The 22,190-nt window shown below is 36.9% G+C and overlaps 1 protein-coding gene and 1 pseudogene across 1 annotated transcript; one reads left to right on the plus strand and one right to left on the minus strand.

Moving 5' to 3' along the window:
* Positions 1–2,416: 2,416 nt before the first annotated feature.
* On the plus strand, positions 2,417–6,414 carry LOC142608307 (uncharacterized). The gene is made up of 3 exons (XM_075780056.1): positions 2,417–3,141; positions 3,302–4,388; positions 5,970–6,414. The coding sequence occupies exons 1-3, from the start codon at positions 2,699–2,701 to the stop codon at positions 6,270–6,272; spliced, it is 1,833 nt and encodes a 610-aa protein (XP_075636171.1). The 5' UTR covers positions 2,417–2,698; the 3' UTR covers positions 6,273–6,414.
* A 12,530-nt stretch (positions 6,415–18,944) lies between these two features.
* On the minus strand, positions 18,945–21,271 carry LOC142605951 (uncharacterized; annotated as a pseudogene).
* Between the last annotated feature and the right edge of the window lie 919 nt (positions 21,272–22,190).

Here is a 22,190-nt window from a genome sequence, read left to right on the forward strand (position 1 = left end):
AATGACCATTTTGAAGCTAAAAATGAAAGCTGGAATTTCATAGTCAAATTTCCACTCTTTTTTCTCAGCAGCTAAACAAAGATTATGTTAATTAACGAGCACAATTAAATCAAAGACTATGAAATTTGAAATTTTTAATTTTCTCTATCTCTGATAATGAACTCAAAATTCAAAATTTTGAATTCTTCTTTCTCCAAAAATTTTCACAGCAACCAAACAAAAAAGAAAAACTCTATCAACTCTGAGATCAAATCAGATGAGCATAACGTAAAGCTAAAAGAACAAGCGAGTAATTACTCTTCCATAAGCTTTGATATCGAGTCCATTCGCAAACAAATCAGCCACATCTTTCTTCAAAAACTTCTCAATCGCCTTTCTCTTCCTCCGTATCACATCAATCCAAGTCTTCGTCAAACATTGATTAGGTCAAGAAGTCCGTCCAACATTGTTGTCGATCTCGGACTCGCTTCGGCTCAACGAACAATTCGACTCAGTGAGTAAGATCCACCATTGACAAAGTGCTCTTCGTAGTGAACAAGTTGAGAAAAGAGAGAGATCGATTCTCGCTCGGACCTGAACCAAAATATTTCAATTCTGAGCCGAGAGAGAGAGAGAGAGAGAGAGAGAGAGAGAGAGGTTGATGGTGATGATATTGTTACCTCAGAAGGAGGGATGATAAAGTTGGGTTGTGCCTCATTGTTCTCGGTGAGAGCTAGAGTGAGAAAGAGAGAGAGCAAGCGAGAGAAGGAAGTATTTGGATGCTGAGAAAATGAAAAGGAAAATGAAAACCTGAAACACATCTAAGGGGGTTTTTTTAATGGGAAGGGTTGGGTTGAATTTTGGTATATTGTTTTTGGGTTAAATAAGACTTAATGGGTTTTTAGTTAAAACCCAATAATCACTGGGTCTAATTGGGTTGATGCCCATTTAACCCAACTAATAATTGGGTAAGTTTGGGTTCAATTAGAGTGGGTGGGCAAATAAGTTTGGGCTTATTTTGCCACTTCTAATTTTCAGTAATAAACGATATCTAAACACACTCTAAATCATTGAAAAATGTTACAGATCAAGTAATGATAGTATATTTTTTGGTTGGATAAAACCATTTCATTGCAATGGTTATTAGAGCATCCACATCAGTTGGTGGATAATCATGTATAATGCAAATTTTTTTCAATTTTACACATTTTGAGCTACATCAGTGGAGCTAAAACTGGGTAAAATAGTGTAAAACCATTCCCGAGCTACAGTACCGTGTATATTTACACGGTTACTGTAGCTCGCTTATACAATATTTTATCATTTCTCCTTCGCTCCTTTTTTTATCTCTCTGATCCGTTTTCAACAGACTCATTCTCTCATCTTTTTCTCAACACAGAATATACAGAGATATGCTTTGCTCAAAAAAAAAACACAGACATACACAAACAAACACGGATCGGTGCTTGACTGGTCGGAGCTCGTGGGTCTTGCCGTGGATCGGAGCTCGCGGACGCTGGATCGGAGCTAGCGGATCGGCGATCGGAGCTAGCGGATCGACGATCGGAGCTCGAGGATCGGCGATCGGAGCTCGCGGATCGCCGATCGGAGCTCACGGATTGCCGATCGGAGCTTGCGAATGGCGATCGGAGCTCGCAGGTCGCAATCGGAGCTCGCAGATCGCGATTGGAGCTCGCGAATGGTGATCTGAGCTCGCCGATCGGACTCGCGGATGGTGATCGGAGAGGGAGTTGATGGAGAGGGAGAGGGAGAGGGAGAGTCTGAGAGATGGGTTTAGAGAGAGAGAGAGCAAAAGTGAAAAATGAGCTGGGAGAGAGAGAGAGCGGTAATTTAAGAGGTAGTTGGGGGAAAATAATAAAATATTAAAGAAAATTAATTATTTAATTAAAAAGAGTGGTAGGATAGATGAAATGATGTGAATGTTTTGTAAAATTAGATGCGTAAAATAGAAAAATTGAATTTTTAGTGTAAAAGTGAATGTGTAAAATGAAGGAGCTGGTGTGGATGCTCTTAGGCAATGGTTTTTTAGTGGTGCACAGTACATACTACAGACTATACTAGTGGGATTGGAATTTGGGATGATATGATAGACGATCGGAAGGAAGGAGATTGATTTTATTAGGCAGGGGACCCAGTTTTATTTAAAAAGAAAAACAGACACCACAACCACGTAGGCCAGAGGGCACATCTGAACCGCTGTAAACACCAAAGTCCAACGCCTTTACCCCCCAATCAACGGCTCAGAAATTCCCTTGATCCCAATTTTTCCAAATTGTCACATGGCAGACCAAAGTACTAAGTGACCCCACCCCCACCCTCACCCTCTATCTCTCTCATTGAGTCCAGCGGGACCCACGTTTACGTAGTACATCTCATCCCCATTAGAATCATCACCGTCGTCAAATAAATCACACACCCCTCGCCTTCAACTCCATCAATCAGATTCAGACCGCGCATTATTTAGTAGTATTCCATTTACATTACTCGCTCGCTCGCTCACTCACTCACTCACCATACTAAAACAAAACAAAACAAAACAAAACAAACCTCCAGGCACCATTCCACTCTTGTCAGAAAAGCAAAACAAATGATATGATAAACAAAACACTTGAGAGAGAAATCTGAGTTTGAACTTTGAAAGCCGAAGCTGAAGCTGAAGCTGAGCCACATTTGGTGTTTTTTAGCTAGCTAGCTATATATGGCTGCCGCGCTGGAGTGCTGGTCGAGCCGAGCCAGTACTGACGAGGACATGGTGGAGCAGGTGCTGATGAGAACGAACGACAGATCGGAGGGCTCGCCCATGGGGATCTCAGCTGGCTCGGGAGCCGTAGCCGGAGCTGGAGCCGGAGCCAGTAAGGAGTCTTCGGCAATGCAGAAGCGGCTACAGAAGCTGAGCCGGAACGTGTCGGAGGCACTCGCTTCGTTGAAGAACACACTGAATCTGGACTCCGCACGTGACGTGCCACCTCTCTCTTCCTCGTCTTCGTCTTCTTCTTCTTCTTCTTCGTCAAAGGTGGAGAGCTGTAGAAAGGTGGTGTGGGGTAGCGTTGTAAGGAACCTCACTCAGCTGTACCCAGGTAGCCAGCTCCCTGAGAAGCTCGTCTCCAATATTCGCAAGCATTATGATTCATTGCCACTCAGGTTTGGGTTTATCTATCTCAAAGATTCAGTCTTTTAGCTTTTTACTCTGTTTGGTTACTGAGAAAGTGGAAGAAATTGAATGATATAGACAATAGTTGAATTTAGTTTTATTTATTTTACAATTCTTTATAAGTTGCTTTAAAGTGATTAATTTGGACAGTTATGCTCAAGCGGGATTTGATATGAAAGAAGTGTTTCTTCATATTAAGTTGATAGAGGAGGCATCGGGGGATGACCAACCAGCGATGTTGATTCAAGAGGCGACAGATGATGAAGCTCAAGGTCAAGGGTGTGCATATAAGCTCACATTTGCTTGTAACTCTTCGATTTCATGGCCGGCGATGTCGGGGGCATTGGATAATGTGTCCATTTGCTGCAAGAAGATACAGATCTTTGAAAAGAAGGGGTTTACTCTTGGGGTTGTTATTCTTCTGGTTCAAGCTGGGCAAGAGAAATCGTTCAAGACCCGGGTCGAAAATGCTCTTAAATATGCTATTAAGAAGCCGAAAACTAGTACAGTGAAGCTCCCATTTGGGCTTTGTGGGTGTCAGGAAGAGAGCACCAGAGGGAGAGACTTTGGGGAGATTGAAGAAGAACCTGGTGACCAGAATTTTAGAAATGGGATTGAAAATTTGAACACTAAGATTCAACTTCAGATGCCATTACCAACTTCGTCTTTTGTTGTTTCGGTCGATGAATGGCAAACGATTCAGTCAGGAGGGGATGAGATTGGGAAATGGCTGTTGAGCTCGGATAGTCTTGAGTTTATCGATCAGATTGGACCCAATTCTTTTAAGGGAGTTTACAAGGGAAAAAGGGTTGGAATTGAGAAGCTTAAGGGGTGTGACAAGGGGAATTCTTATGAATTTGAGCTCCGAAAGGATCTGTTGGAGCTGATGACTTGTGGACATAGAAACATTCTGCAATTCTATGGTGTATGTGTCGATGAAAATCATGGGTTGTGTGTGGTGACAAAGTTGATGGAAGGTGGATCAGTTCATGACTTATTGCTAAAGAGCAAGAAGCTTCAGAGTAAGGAAACTATCAGAATTGCTGTTGATGTAGCCGAGGGTATTAAGTTCATGAATGATCATGGTGTTGCATATAGAGACCTAAATACGCAAAGGATTTTGTTGGACAGGCATGGAAATGCTTGCTTGGGGGATACAGGTATCGTTGCTGCCTGCAAGAGTGTTGGTGAGGCCATGGAGTATGAAACTGATGGTTATCGGTGGCTAGCTCCAGAGGTTTGCCCCCTATGACCTTGATTTCAATTAACCTAGATCCTTGCGTAGCAAGACAATTACAACTATAAAATTATGATTTCTCTTTGTCAAAGTAATTTATCTAATTAGTTAAGAGCATTTCACATAAACAGTAATGATATTATTCCACTCTATATCAATTGCATTTAGAATAAATTATTCTACAACTCGATAGAGCCATTAAATGCATGGATGGGAATTGCGCCTTTGACTGCTGAACGATGCTGAAAGAAAATACTATCATTGCTTTCCTAATTACACAACTGTATTTTGTGATACTCCTTAGGATTTTAAGAAACTTAATTATGTGAAGTTTTAATATCATTTGACATGATGGAATCACTTTCAAATCCATCCATGTGTTGTCCAATCATCTGAATGCATTTTATGAAACCTTGATCGCTTGTTTGATTATTTTACTGTTATATCCTTAATTCGGTCAGGGAGAACTGTTTACTAGTTTGAACTTAGTGTCTTTTGCAAGTTTTGGTGGATGTTTGGTATATAACTTTTACACCAGATTTGATTTAAATTATGTGTCAACCATTACATTAAAGCATTTTTGCTATCTTAATAATTGCCAACCGGAAAAGGTAATGCAACTTTACCTAAATAAACCTTTTAGGTATCCAATTGTAAACATTTTTCCTTCTAGGAAAAAATAGTACATATTTTACTGTCTTCAAAAACATTTAGATCCATTGTGTGTGATTGCAGTTCTAAGGATCAGTCTATACTTATTAAAGAGACTTTCTGTCATTATCCCAACATCATTGTTTGAGCATGCGTAACATGTCTTCATAATTGTATTTGCTTTACATTTCAATATTGTGTTTACCTTTATCTAAGCACTCCTATATATTCTGTAAACAAATCAGCTTGGTCCCAAAGTGCCACTTTTATCAAATTAGGTTCAATTAATGGAGCCCACAGAATGCATCTTTTAGCTTTATAGCATGATTTTAGTCCGAATGTTATTAGTCATTTTCCTAACCTGCCTTTTGAAGCCACCTCCTCCCCCACCCCAGGAAAACACCGAAAAGAAAAGCCAAAGAAGGGAAAAAAAAAGTATAATTTGTAGCCCACGGTGTGGGCATTACTTTTTCCTAACTTTTTTAGCTACAAAATGTTTAGGCTATTGATGTCTTACAAAGCAATTTAAGGATCAATAACTTTTGATAAGTGCCGAATATGTTCGGAGGGCTTATGTGCACATTCTTTATTTTGGAAGGAAAAGATTATGCGAGTGTAGATTGCAATTTTTAACTTAATAATCCATTTGGTGGCAGCCTTAATATCTTTAGACTCACTGTGTTCTTCCGAAGTATAGCATTTGTAGGAGTTAGGAAACACTTAAAAAATAGAACTTAATTGGAAGTTTTTTTTTTTTTTTTGAAATTTAATTCAACTCACATATATTTAATTCTATATATCCAAGCTTAGTGACTTGTAGTATACAAAAATTGGCCTCCTCCTTTAGCATTCAGTGAGTTTTGCAAGTTCTGAAACTGGTAATCATTTGACTCATTTCCATCTTTTTTTTATTTTTGGGGTTGTGAACAGATAATTGCAGGCGACCCGGAGAGTGTTTCTGAGACATGGATGAGTAATGCATATAGTTTTGGGATGGTAATATGGGAGATGGTGACTGGTGAGGCTGCTTATTCTGCATATTCACCTGTGCAAGCAGCGGTTGGGATTGCTGCTTGTGGCCTTAGGCCAGAGATCCCCAAGGACTGCCCACAAATTCTAAAATCTTTGATGACAAAGTGCTGGAACAATATTCCTGCAAAGCGCCCTCAATTTTCTGATATTCTATCGATATTGCTTCGGCCAAACAGCAACAGCAACAACAATAACAGGTAAACATATATTTAATTTCTGTGGCACCTCATCTGTTGATACTAGTTAATGCAAAACAGCCCCTGGTTTAGGAGTTGCTAAGCACAAGTGTAGATCCAAGAAGCTTATATAGCAGAAATGAAGATATAATATTTGTCCTTTAAAATTTTTCCATTGCAATTCTCTATTGATATCATATTAGTAAGAATTATATGTAAAAAAAAAAAAGAAAAAAAAAAAAAAAAAAAAGAAGAAGAAGAAGAAGAAGAAAAAGAAATACCCTTTTCTGTAAAACGCGTTTTGCTATCGTATGATTCATGATAGTGATGAGCGGTGGTGGGAATATTATAACATGTTTTCAGTTCGTGTTATTATGATTAACTAGGCAATCCCCGTTTGCATGTAAAAGAATAGGATATATTTGCTTAAAAGTGGTACATGTGTGGCTTGCGGGCCTACAATTTTTGATTAATACAAGGGACTTTGCATACTAAAGTTATCTTTTTGTTTGTCTAGTGGCTATCAGAGGGGCCCAAGAGTGGTCTCCCTTGTTTTTGTGTCCCATGAGTACATTGGGGGCAAGGACTATTATACATCCCCCCCCTTCATTGAATTCACCTTAATGGTTCAACTTCTATGCGGATCATTTCCTGAGGGCCACATCTTTTAGATAAAGTTATGCTTGAAAATTTTCAATTCTATGTTTTTGGTCCTATGATTAGGTGTTTATGGGATAGCTTTCCTGACCAGTGTGTGGAGTAAGGCAAGAGAGGAATTCCTAGGTGTGTCAGTGACTTGGTTTTTTTGAGAGGTTTGAATTTTAACTCTTTTGAGGCATTAATAACACTGGTGGAGATGATATTCATGGATCATGATTGATTTATAAATTATTCTATCTAGCAGTAGGAAATTGAAAAAAGAAAAAGAAAAGAATTAGGGTCTGAATTACTACAATGACAGCTAAAGTGGTAACACTTGGATATAAACTTTACAATAGTATCAGGCTCTGTTTAAGACCTAAGGCCACATAAGTGGTCATTTTTAATATTCAAATATAAATTTAATTACATTTCTTTATTTTTTTTATTTTCTTATTCAAAATCCATTCTTCTTGCATTTTGATATGCAAAATTAATAACTTTTTTATGTTTAGATTTGGCTAATATCTCATTTTCAATTGATAATATGACTAATTCATTTAATCTTCTTTTGACATAATCATCTTAACTTAGGACTTTACTAATTTAATTTTTTGGAAAAAAAAAATTATACAGAAACAACTAAAACAAGTATTGTCATTAAAATCCAATAAGTGATAAAGTGATACATGTATTTGTAAAAAAAAGTTTTTTTATATAATCAAGAATTGTTATATTACATGTTTGAATTTAAACAAGTATTGTCATTAAAATCCTATAAGTGATAAAGTGATACATGTATTTGTAAGAAAAAGTTTTTTTATATAATCAAGGATTGTTATATTACATGTTTGAATTTCATTATGATTATTCTTATTGTTATCTTTTTATTGTATTGTTTCATTATCTTTGAACTCTTTTAAATAAATAAATAAATAAATATATATATATATAGACAGATATATATAATGAATTTCTTATTAATTTGTTAGATTTTTCACGCAAATCTTCTATTATATTTTTAAAATTGCAGTAACAATTTATCGAGAGATTCCATTTAAGATTCAATTAATTTGTCTAATATTCTTCTTTCGTATGTTTAGTTTACTAGTAGACATTTGTAATTAGGAAACATTTACAAATAAAAGAAATACTATCTATAATAGTATAAAATTATAGTATGGCATGAATAAAATAAATTTTGAGGTGTAAAATAATAGAATCTAATTTATCAAAGGCATTATTGCAATTTCGCTTAACAATATACATGATAATCTTAGCATGGCCAAGCAAAGAACAATTTAACATATGCTCGTTAAATTAATACTAATCAAATCAAGATTAATTTCATATATATTATATTAAAAAACGATTAATTTCATATAGAGAATCTATTACCATGATTCAAATAGAGAATTAAATATCATCGTTAAAATAAAATTCAACGAAATGAGATTAACGTAATTTTTCAGAAGGAATTTTAGAGATTGTTGTGTGTAACTGTGTGGGAGATTGTGCTACTAATATTGAGCATCTGCCATGTGAGAGATTGAAGTACGAAAATTGAAGCCCAAGCCATTAGGGGTTATTGATTGTCAATGATGATTTAAGGTGTTTTTGAATAACGCTTATTGTTGAAAACTGAAAACACTGTAGCAAAATAATTTTTAAATGTGTGAATTGTGCCGTGAGACCCAGTTTTGAAGTTATTTTTGGTAAAAAAAAGTACTTATTGGTCCTGTGAACAATGCACAAAATCCACATCTGAAAACGTGAAACTTAGACGCAAGTGCTTTTTAGCACTACCCAAACATACACTTAACAAACACTTTTTTTGGTGAAACAATTCAGATTTTTCAGTTAGGTAGAATTTTTTTGGGTCCACAATTTTGGGGTGAAAAAGAGTGGGGTGAAAAAGAGTGTTCGGACCCCATGTATTTTTTTCTTCAAACAAAAGTAGTTATAAGCCTACAATAAGGGCCCTATTTCAAAATGGGGTCCTAGGCAAAATGCCTAATTGACCTAGGCTTAGAGCCAATCTTGTTTGATATTGATCAATTGTAGATTCATTGATTCTCAATCTGGTTTTCATTAGTCATATTTGATAGTAAACAGTGCACGAGACCCACCTTTGAAAACGTGAAACGCAGACGCGGGTGCTTTTCAACACAACCCAAACATACACTTAAACACATTTTTTTTGGTGAAACAATTCAGATTTTTCAGTTAGGTAGAATTTTTTTGGGTCCACAATTTTTGGGGTGAAAAAGAGTGTTCAGACCCCATGGATTTTTTTTCTTCAAACAAAAATAGTTATAGGCCTACAATAAGGGCCCTATTTCAAAATGGGGTCCTAGGCAAAAGGCCTAATTGACCTAGGCTTAGAGCCAATCTTGTTTGATGTTGATCAATTGTAAATTCAGTGATTCTCAATCTGGTTTTCATTAGTCATATTTGATAGTAAATATACCAAGAATAAATTTGGTTTAGTGTCTGGCTTTACTTTCTATTATACTAATAATAAGTCTGCCAAGGCGCAAGAAACTTGTAACTCAACTAGTTCACTTCTTGATGTTTCTGAAATAGACATTCAGGATTCAAATCTATCTCTCTAACTATAAGATTAATAAATAAATAAAAACAAAAAGGGTCTAGGTGTCTAACTTTTTTCACAACTGTTGACTTCTTTTGTTTTAATAGGTGCATAAAAGTGATGTTTGTGGTAAGCATTGAGCAGGAAAAGTGATCTCTGCTTTCAATCATAATAGGTAATGTTAACCGTTGTGAAATAAATAAAATAGTTCAAAAATATTTTATCCCTAAGCATTGCACCTAAATTAAAATGGCATTGGCATTGGTTGCTGAAGTCTGTCAATCTTTATATCCATTTCTGATGGCCCAGTGCATTCTCCGGATCAGTTTAATCATGCACGAAGCCACGAAGGCTGCACGGTGCACATGCATGACCAAGAAAAGGATTTTTTTTTTTTTTTTAAATATAAAAACGGCGCTGGACATGTGTAGCATGTGCAAAGTATTCAAATCAAGGGAAAATCCCAGTGGCTTTGCAATTTACCCAGTATATCAACAACTCTATACAAAATAATTAAAAGTTTATATCAAGGTTATGATTACAATTTTTCAAGTCCACTTTCATTTAGGCAACATTACTACAATCCTGTATGCATTCCGTATGCGAGGATAAAAGTAAGACTGCATATTTCGTTCTTCACTACGCAGACATCAATGAAGTGATGAACAAATTAACCAATCTCTCTGAATGTGTGTGGGTCAAAAACTCTGATTCAACAGGGGGCTGGATCGTCTCAACCAATTAGAAAAGTATGGGAGAAAAATTGATACAAGGGGGAGCGCTTGAAGAAAATATTTTATGCAAAGGACAAATAGATTTGAGAAAAAGACATCCAAAAGTATTAATTTAGCATTCTCGGTTTTAACCGAAGATGGTGCTTACAAGTTTTGTTATTCGCTTTCTCACTTTCACACTTCACTATTCTGATGGGTCATTCGGTAATAAGTGTGGCATGACTGGTAGTGGTAGGTAATAGGTATAGCCCATTTAATGCAGAGGTGAAGGTTGCCGAATCTGGGCGCTATCTCCTATGGCTGGTCTGATACGCTTCCCTTTCTATCCATGTAGTTTCTTGGCCTTCCTTGAACTATGAGGCAACCTTGGCACACTACCATCTACAAAGGATGAAATGATCCTCGGCTGAACTCTCAGCCATGGGCTTTTTGTTCCTTGGTGGGCCGAGCCTTTTACCTCTATTTTTTTCTCTTTCTCAGTCTCAGTTCATCTCTTTCTCCCTTGAAATCTCGCAAGCCCAATATTGTCTTTATTTGGGCCATTCCCCCCTACCCCAGAAAAAGAAAAAGAAAAAAAAAATGTGTGAGCTTACAACTAAAAACTAAGATTATATTTGGTAACAGTTTTTTTTTTTTTTTTTTCAAAAACTTGTTTTTGGGAATATAAAGTGATGATATTAAAAAGGAATTCTGATGCTTCGGACTAGAAAGGACTATCGGATCTTTCTACGGCACGAAAAGAAAGAAAAGCGTATCAAGCGAGGGGCGCCGGCCAAAAGTCTCCGATGGCAAAGTTAGTTTTTTCCTCTAAGTTATTTGAGTTCCAACTTTTTTGGAGTCAAAAATCGAACATACCTTGGGTTTGTACGAAAGCTTGACCTTTATATAGTGTTATCATAGGCGGTTACCAAAATTGGAACTTCTCCTGGCTTCAAGGAGAGATAGAAATCAAACGTAACTTGCATAACCGTCTGGAAGTTATGCTCTTGTTTCACAACGGATACCTGGCGGTTACGCGTGGGATAAGGGATTATCATATCTCATTTGGAGATTTTCCTAAGTGTGACAACCTCGTCCTTGAGTTCCTCAGTTGGGCGTGCTTTGTTTCGCACGCGGGGGCTGCCTCGTCTAACGGGTGAATTTGCTCAAGACGAGGATGTCGACACTCTGAACGAGTGCATCACTCTGATGGTGCGTACCTCGTCTTGAGCTCTTCTTCCCTGGACGAGGCACTTGTAGGTAAGTTTCTGAGGGTGTTTATGGTAGTAGGTGGGCTATGGACGACCTTTATGGACGACTTGGAGATAGGCTATATTATTCCCCTATCCTGCTGGGGAGGTTTTCAAGGTTGATGGCCTTTGACAGGCTCCTCTTATCGCCAACAGAAGGACGAGCCCTAGTTTCAGTGTCTTGCTTGCCACGCTCGTCCACGACCCCTTTGCCTTGTTTTTCCTTACGGGTAGCCAACCCAAAAATAAATCATAATAATTAAAAGTAAAAAAAAAAAAAAAAAAAAAAAAAAGGAGAGGAAAGGCAAGACGAGAACTAACGTCGGCGGAGCGTAATCTCGTGGGCTAAGGCTTCGGGGAGAGGCTCGGGGGCCAAGTCCCCAAGTTGCGAGACGCTGCAAGGTAACCAAAGAGTGGAAGTCCCTCTCGGGTGAAGACGAGCTTTGGACGCGTCCTAGATGGAACTGCTCAACGACGGCCTCACTAACACCTCGCAACAAGGACGAAGAAATTAGCCCATAAAGATATGTAATGAAGGCGATGCTAGGTAGTGGTGAGCATACCTTCAGGACGAAGGTTCACTAAATCTACTGTATATGGGGGAAATGAATCCTGCCCACATCGACGGGGCGTCCTCGCCCAAAAACCTTAAGACGAAGAAGAACTCCGTCTTCCAACTCTATGCGAGGTGACCAAAGATTTAATTATCCTACGAGTCTTTTCTCCGTGTGAATTGATAAAAGCCACGAGATTGACTAATTTCGAGGGTTTATAGCAAAAAAGGAACTCGTCCACGGTAAGAGGACAGCCCCCTTCGAAAACCTCTCTCCACAAAATTTGCATAGAAACAACTAGTCTCCATGCATTAGGATTTAATTGACATAAACCTATACCTAACCTAGTAAGCAACTCCCTGGCAAAAGCATTGAGAGGCTGGCCTAAGACCCCCTAGAAGATAGGCTTCATAAACCCCAATGCCAAAATGAGGTTGGCAACACCACTCATCACGGACGGCCAATCTAGGATTTAGCTCGTCGGGATTTGGTACCAACTCCTAAGGGACGTTAGTTTTCTCTCGTCGTCTTGGTGGAACCCCGACGAGCGCAGGTACCTCTGATCTCAACCTCGTCCCTTCTAGTGGACGAGGGCGCGCTAGAAGGACCAGCCCTAGACCCAGATGCTACCCTCGTCCTAAATTCTTCCTGGAAAACTTCTAAGGGAACCCCAGGAACCCCAGAAACATACTCGTCTGAGGTGTTACCACTACTCCTCTTCTTGTCACTACTAGAGCCACTATAGCTAGTTGTGTTACGATATTCATCGATCTCCCTATCAACGCTATTGCTAGACGAAGAAAAACTTTCGGACATTTTGGAAATGTAAGGGAAGCCTAAAACGAGCGTAGAGAAAATACCTGGCTCTAGACGAAGAAAACTAAAGGACGCTGGAATACTCCTAGACGAGGCGATGGACGAGAGATGTCAAACGAGAGAATTTTAAGAATGAGGAGGGTAGGGGAGGAAATCCACTATTTATAGGCGTTGAAAAGTAAAACCCAGAACGCAATGACCAATCAGGAAGAACCACGTGGCAACCTCCTCGAAAACCCTAACCCACACAACGGTTAACCCGAGTAAGTAATGACACGTGACATAATATGAAGCCTTGGCAACCTCGTCCCTTACTTTGAGACACGTGAAATAATGTGTTGAAACGAGTCGAAGAAACAAAAGAGCTTTGGACGACCTTAGAACGGGGGGCAACTGATAGGGGAATAATATAGCCTATCTCCAAGTCGTCCATAAAGGTCGTCCATAGCCCACCTACTACCATAAACACCCTCGAAACTTACCTACAAGTGCCTCGTCCAGGGAAGAAGAGCTCGAGACGAGGTACGCACCATCGAGTGATGCACTCGTTCGGAGTGTCGACATCCTCGTCTTGAGCAAATTCACCCGTTAGACGAGGCGGCCCGCGTGCGAAACAAAGCACGCCCAACTGAGGAACTCAAGGACGAGGTTGTCACACTTAGGAAAATCTCCAAATGAGATATGATAATCCCTTATCCCACGCGTAACCGCGGGTATCCCGTTGTGAAACAAGAGCATAACTTCCCGGACGGTTATGCAAGTTACGTTTGATTTCTATCTCTCCTTGAAGCCGGAGAAGTTCCAATTTTGGTAACCGCCTATGATAACACTATATAAAGGCTGTTCTCGGACAAACCCGAGGTATGTTCGGTTTTGACTCCAAAAAAGTTGGAACTCAAATAACTTAGAGGAAAAACTAACTTTGCCGTATCGGAGGACTTTTGGCAGCCGGCCGTCGCCGCACGATACGCTTTTCTTTCTTTTTCAGGCCGTAGAAAGATCCAGTAGTCCTTTCTAGTCCGAAGCATCCAGCCTACTGATTTTCTTGGCATCATCATAAAGGAAAAACAATTTTCTTATATTTTTGAAATAAAAAAAATGTTTGGTTAGTTGAAATTAAAAATATTGTTTTTTGCAAAAAAAAATATAAAATACTAAAATATGTTGTTACTAGAATTTGGACTCTAATGATAACTCGTTAAATGAGATAAATTCATTAAATTAAATACATATATTCATTGACTTTTGAAAATTAGAAACTGAAAACAGTCATTTGCATGTTGTCAGATTCCTTTATAAATTGAGTTTTGAGAACAATTTTTGTTTTCTGTCTATTTTGGTTTGCCAAACAAGTTTTTTAGTCTTAAAAATAGAAAATTATTTTTGAAAAGGAAAAATAAGGGGAAAAAACAGTTACCAAACATACCCTAAAAGTTCTATAGTTCTTCTTGCTAATTTGACTTTTACGCAAGTATAGAATTATAAAACACCATTCGATGGGCAAGTGAAACTGGAGCAATATACTATTCACTATCAATATACCTCTAGCAACAAGGACAGTTTCATATGCCAAAGGCCTTATAGCTGAATTGATACCTCTCCATGTACAAAGTGCATAATGGTTTAGGGGGAAAGGATTCGAGCTGCGGGGTTAGCAGCATATTGTAATTATCTCTCAAAAAAAAAAAATTCATATGCTAGAAGAAATAATATATTGAAACCATATGTGACTTCTTATATATTTACCATTTTTTTAACAGAATTTCTTTTGGGTCATATATGGTGCCTAGAAGCTTCCCCTACTGAACCTAGAAGCTCTACAATTTGGGGCCAAAATATTGTTAAGAAAGTTACGAAAGCACCAAGGAGGCTATGAGTGTAATTGTGTCAGCTTACAGTTTAGCCCGCAAGCCCAGTGGGCATCCTTTTGTATTTATTTCTGAGTCCATTCTTAAAGCACCGGTAGCACATGGAACTCAAAAGCTATATAATTATTTTAGCTCAACCTAAATACAAAAAATCACCATCTAATAGGGGAGTTATAGCTATTGTTTTTTAGCTTCATTGTTACAGTGCACATCTATCTATAGATGTGCACTGTAACTTAGAGCTAAAAAGAAAAACAATTTTTTATTCTTTGTCTAGTTGTGTGTGTGACTGTGATGATTGTGTATAGTGAATATATTATTTTATTGTGATTTTTATATTATTTTATTGTGTAGAAAACTAAAATAGATCCATTGCTGCAGTATATGTGTAGATAAAATAGATAAAATAATTTTTTGTGATGTGAAATAGCTAAATTTTTAGCTTGACGTGGATGCTCTTATATATTCCTTGTTGTCTTCTTCTTTTGCGCCAGCAGACGAATGTGATTCCCGAGTATAAATTTAATTAAAAAAAAAAAGTTCTATGATTCCATTCCATCAATTCATCTAATAGCTAATGGTTTGTTTATTGGATGTGCTACTCAAAAAGGCAATTCTTTTGTTTTGTGTGAATGCTAGACTTGATTTGACCTCTTTCGGGCCCTTGCTATTCTAAAGCATATATATATATATATATAATGGGTCTGAAACCCAAATCCTCCACATTTGGTGGTGGTCCCTGGTTACTGTAAAATTTGTTCTAACCTAAACTCGAGAGCAATCAGCATAATAATGTCATCTCCATATTTTTATTATTATTATGCTAATTTTGAGTTAATTAGAAGGTAAATTATGGGTGTAATCATTGTGACATGAAGCAGTGATAATCGGGGACATAAAACATTGGAACCACTGTGCCCATATACATGTACCCGACACGTTATGGCCTAAACGCCAAAGAAATTAGACACATTATGTGTCAAGAGTGTGAGGATACTTCCCCAATTAATCGGATTTATCCGCTTTGGGGAGCCAGTCCCTCACGGTTTATCGGCTCGTCCCCGAGTGCAGGCAGGATTTTCACCTGGACCAAGGGCTAGACCTTGTAATCGCAGGCTTAACACCAAGTCCCACATCGGTTAGAGTTCCCTCCCACACATGGCAGGCAGGATTTTCATGTGTAGTGGTGGTACACACATGGTCGCTCCAGAAGCTTATAAACCATGTGTGGGAGGGAACTTTAACCGATGTGGGACTTGGTGTCAAGCCTACGATTACAAGGTCTAGCCCTTGGTCCAGGTGAAAATCCTGCCTGCACTCGGGGACGAGCCGATAAACCGTGAGGGACTGGCTCCCCAAAGCGGATAAATCCGATTAATTGGGGAAGTATCCTCACAAAGAGTTCACTTATTTTGTTGTAATTGAAAAATTTTTGTTAAAAATATTGTAGATAAAGGTAAAATTTAGTTGAAATAATATCATGAGAGTGTGGGACCTATAAATAGTACCAAAAAGTATAATGAAAACTATGAATAGTAGCAAAAATAAATTAAATAGTAAAATAAGTTAGTAAAAATATATGTGATTGTACAATTTTTTTACACTTACAAGAAACAAATATTCTTGTGGGTCTGCAACTCACAAAATCATGGCATGAAAAAGTTATAGTCACACCGCTTTGCAATGATACATATTGAGGAATATATATATATGATCCATTTATTATAAAAATATTATCCACGATATTTAAAAATATTTTATTTTATAACATGTATCCTTTTAATTTTTTTTAAAAATTTATTAATTTAGTATATTAAAGAAGATTTTATCACTTCTATGGATATATATATATATATATATATATATTGGTTAAAAGGCCATTCATTGATAAACTAAGAAGTTAGTAAATGCTTATTTCTCAAAAAGAAGAAGTTAGTAAAGGCTTAGTGTTGGCATAGCGCCTTACATAATACATAGCGCCTTACATAATACATATCATTGGCATCAGATACGACAAAATATGAAATATCAATTGATAAATGATCATTAAATAACACAACATTCCTGCTGTAGGCATCTCCTCATTGCCATCGCATTTGCGCACCTATTTGCTTTTTGAAATGCATGAGTCACATTGACTTGTTGGAACCTGTTGAGCAAGACCCTGCAATCATTCAAGAGGGATGAATAAGCTCTATTGGGCATTGAGCTAGATAGCACAAGGTTTACAACATTTTTGCATCTAGTTCAACTTTTAGGCGTGGGATCCCCATCTGAGATGCTAATTGCAAGCCATCCCTTGGTACCCAAAATTCTACCATAACACTTGTGGTATTGCCTATGTAGCAACTAAAACCTTTCACCTATGTTCCATAATGGTCTCAGATCAGCCCTCCTCCTCCACCTGTTTTCCAAGGATTTCCTAATGAAGCACCATTGGTATTCAACTTATACTAGGCCTCATGGGGTTTGAACCACTGAGCTTGCATTGTCCTTATCCTCTTGGTTCGAAGAGAATTATGTGCACCGAAAAAATAATCCATAGCCTATCTAATGCAAGTATTGTGCAGATCTGAGTTCAGCAGTGTGTTTTCAAACACAACCCTATTTCTATGTTTCTAGAGTGCCCAAACAGATAAGGTGAACAAGGTTTTCCACATTATGCTGTTGGAGATGATATCTAGACTGCTTTGACAGTTAGCTCTCAGCCACTGAAATAAGTCCAGACTGAAGGTGACTTCCATTGTAGCCGGTATTCCAATCTTCCTCTAGACTTGCATAGCATAGGGGCATCTCTAAGAAGATGAAGGATAGATTCATAGTAGTTTCTGCAGAGAGGGCAGATAGTTTCGCAGTCAATACCTCTGCTAGTAATAATTTCTTTTACTGGGACACTCTGGATAATTTTAAATACATCATTATTATCTGTGCTTATCTTATTTCATTTTTATAAAAAGCCAAATTTCATAATTTGGATCGGTTTCAAAAGAGAGAGTAATGTTAGGGGAACAAAAATTTCATAATATTTTTCACAATTCTTACAATTACTTGATAATATGGGATGGAGAACTACGCATGAGGAAATAGTCGTGTTAATAGAGTTTAAAAAAAAAAGAAAAAGAAAAAGATGATAAGTTGTTATTGGAGCAACAATACTTTAACATGTTTCCATTACTAACACTACTTTTATTAGCATCAACCACAACATATATGTAAATAAAAATTTCAAGTTTTGAAATTAACTCATAAATATAAATTTGTATTTATGAAAAACTATGTATAATTCTATGTGGTAGTTGAATTATGGGCTTTTCGGGATGGTTTGGCTCGTGCCCTCAATCTCAATATTCAAAAACTTGATGCAAAATCTGTTATTTGCCTCATTACATCTCATTACCCCATGATTGATGATTCTCACCCATGCAGTGCATTAATTTATGATTGTAGGTCCCTCCTCCAAAATTTTGTAGAAGTTTATATTAATCATATTTAACGCGAATGGAATCATTGTATGGATCTTTTGGCCAAGGAATGAAACCTTAGAGCATTTACAATGGTGAAGCTAAATTTTTTAGTTTTTAGCATCTTAAAAACTTACTTTATCTATTTTAACACACCACTTTATAACACACCCAACATTAATGGTTCTATTTTTTTAACTCTTTATTTAAATATTATTTATTTATTTATTTTTATTCTTTCTTTATTCTTCATCCCCCCCCCTCTCTATCTCTCTGAAGAAATAATAACTGGCCATAACAACCATCACACACAATCCACAACCAACAAAACCAGCTGCCATAACCCATGACCATAAACTCATTGTCCCCAAAAAAATTCCATATCAAACCCACCAAAAACCCCCGCAACTATAATTAAAAAAAAAAAAAAAAAAACCACCACAAACCCACCAATCACACCACCACCAACAATTACCACATCATAACCTAGCGACCTAAATAAGCCAAAAACCACCACACAAACCTAGTGATCCACTGACCCAACCACCACAGGCCAATCAATGGCCCACCACATCCACAACAACTCACGACGTGACCCACCACCACAATTGCAACCTATAACCAGTGGCGGAGCCAGGAATTTAGGTCAAGGGGGGCAAGATTAAAAGACAAGATTGGAAGTAAAAAATTGATCTAAAAAAATTAATCAATATTAATAACAAAATAAGTAAACAACTATATGATAATGTAATTGTCATACAGAATCTAACATAAAATGTAAACTTTAATTTATTTTTTCACACCTAGCTTATTTTACTCAATTGCCCTCGACGATTTTTCATATTTTGAAACCGCTGCATGATTTCTTCACACTCAATAGCCTTGAATATATCTTTCTCAATATATGTGACTAAGCAATCATTCATCCATTGATCTCCTATTCGATTGCGTAATCGATTTTTAATTATGTTCATTGCTGAAAAAGCTCTTTCAATAGTAGCTGTTGCAACTGGTAAGATCAATGCCAAAGTCACTAATGAGTAAACCAATGGATATGAAACATTCTTTTTCATTTCTACCATCTTTTCAGCAAGCTGTCCAATTCCTTTAAGTGCTGAAAACTCTTCAGAGGACCGCATGTCATGGATGTATGTCTCAAGTTGGTTATCCAAGAAAGAAACTTGAACTGTTGAAAAATCACTTGGATAAAATTGAGCAAGCCGAATCAATTTCTCCTTGTTGAATGCTGAAAATAAGTTATCTGGGTTCAAACACGCAACACAAAGTAATAATTCAGAATTTTCAAAACGACTATTGAGTTCCTAAAGTTGCATATCTATAACAATATAAAAAAGCTCCACTTGATAATGATGTGAATTTTTCATGTTTTGAGCTTTTCGTCGTGGCCGAGGTTGATAAAAATCATCCATATCAGGAACATCAATATTATTTTTTTCACAAAATGCAGAAACCTCCTCTAGCAAAGAGTTCCACCCATCATCTCTCATGACCTGTAAACGTTGCTTTGAAATGTCAACCAACTTCATAGCATTCACAATATCTTGATCTTTTTGTTGTAATGCCTGTGACAACTCATTACTTATGCCAAGCACACCTTTCATCAAATGTAAATCAAACACAAATTCAAATGTTTGAAGTAAACCAATTAAGATATTTGCTTCTGCTCTCTGATCAGAATCTAAACCATCTTCTATAATAGTTTCAATCACATCAATTACAGAAGAAAACATGTGAATAATATTAACAAGTGCACCATAATGAGAACTCCAACGTGTATCTCCAGGTCTTTTTAGACTCATTTCTTGATTCAAGCCACGACCAGTTGAAATTTCATTATTTTTTAGTGCTTCTATAACTTCAGCATTACGTTTTTCACGAAGAATATCATGACGTTTGCATGATGCTCCAACAATATTGAATACCTTTGCAACCAAGTTAAAAAAGGTTGCAATCTGGATGTGATTTTTTGCTACTGCAACTAATGTTAGTTGAAGCTGATGTGTAAAGCAATGGACATAATAGGCAGAAGGATTATTTTTCAAAATAAGAGTTTTTAGTCCATTTAACTCACCTTGCATGTTGCTTGCCCCGTCGTAGCCTTGTCCCCGCAATCTACTAATGCTTAAGCTATGTTTATTAAATACTTCCTCAATTGCACTCTTTAGTGTCACTGCTGATGTATTATTAACATGTGTAATGCCTAAAAAGCACTCATTCACATGTCCCAGTTTGTCCACATAGCGCAAAGCAATTGCCATTTGTTCTTTAGTAGACATATCACGTGATTCATCAACTATAATAGCAAATAATGAGTCTCCAATATCTTTAATAATAGCATTTATTGTCTCAACTGCTGCAACATTTGCTATTTCTTTTTGGATATCAGGAGAGGTCATTTGATGATTTTCAAGAGCATTTCGAGGACTGCCTTATCAATTTCTTCATTGTGATTTGCAAGAAACCGTAATAATTCAAGGAAATTTCCTTGATTATTGGAGTCTTTAGATTCATCATGGCCACGAAATGCTAATCCTTGCCGTTGTAGAAAACAAATACAATCCATTGATGCATTCAAACGAGTTCGATATTCCCTTTTCTCAACATCCGATTGCTTATTTATAACTGTTTGAATACTTTGTCTCTGGTTTAACAAAGCTTCACATTTTCTTTGAGCTATATTATGTGCACTGTTGTGGTCCCCAACGTGATTCTGTAATTTCTCCTTCTTTTTCCAATTTCTGAATCCTTCAGTAACAAATGAGTCTCCCCCTCCTTGATCACTAGTATCAGGTCGAAATAGATAACAAAATAGACAATATGCAGCATCTTTCGTAATGCTATATTCCAACCAACTAGGATAGTCTTTGAACCACATTGGATTAAATCGACGCTTTGTTTTACCAAATTGACTTTGTGGAAAATCATGATCAACTGGTTGACAAGGTTTATTTTGTAGATAATTCCTTCTAATTTGATCTCTTTCATTAGGATGATAGTTACAAATTTTTATTCTTAAACCAGGATCCGTGGGAAGATTTGCAACATCCACTTCGATACGAGTTCGTTTAGGATTTGATCCAGACTCATTATTATGATCAAGATTCTCCATAATCTCAATTAATTACAAATATATATGTCATATCATTAAAATAAAGAAAAAAAAATTACAATCTATGATTAAGAATAATCAAATGAGGAGATCATTATAAATACAAATAGTTTAAACATATAATTTGAATTATAAATTTATGGTTAAGAATAGTCAAATTAAGAGATCCATCTAAATATAAACAGTTTAAACATATAATTTGATTCTTTAAAAAATTAAATAAATAAATAAATCAAAGCAAAAGTATTAAGAGTATGCATACCTATAAATATTTGAATGTAACTTAAAAACCCAACTTGAATGCTTTTAAAAACTACACAGCAACTCTGAGATCCAAAGAAAGAGACTGGATTGAAAAGAAATTTTTTTCGTTGTGATGGGAGGCGTGCCTTGTTTGCATTATATATAATTTTTTTTTTTTTTTTTTTTTTTTTTTTTTTTTTTTCAGAGTTCTACTGACTTCTAATCCGAGGTAAGTGTAGCAAAGTTGTTATAGAGAATATTAGAATTGTACTACTTATAGGGGTAGAAGTCTACTACTACTAGGAAAGCTAGAAAGGTTTTATCACTTCTATCAAAAAAAAAAAAAAAGGAAAGCTGGAAAGGGAAGTAACGTGAATGAACTTAATTGATTTTTTTTTTTTTTTTTTTTTTTGTAGGGGGGGCAAATATGGTATTTCAGTAGTGAAAAAAATTGAAATTTCAGGGGGGCACCTGCCCCCCCTCGCCCCCCCTTCCCTCTGCCCCTGCCTATAACCCAATCAACACCACAACAACCCATAGCCCGATTGAACCCATCCCAACGACAACCGCAAGCCGATCAGAGAGAGGAGAGAGGGATGATAGAGAAAGTGAGAATTTTGAGATGAGAGAGAGTGAGAGGTTTGAGACTATGAGGAGGAGAGAGAGAAAGAGAGAG

Source organism: Castanea sativa, chromosome 8 (genome assembly GCF_040712315.1).
Source record: "Castanea sativa cultivar Marrone di Chiusa Pesio chromosome 8, ASM4071231v1".
NCBI lineage: Eukaryota > Viridiplantae > Streptophyta > Magnoliopsida > Fagales > Fagaceae > Castanea > Castanea sativa.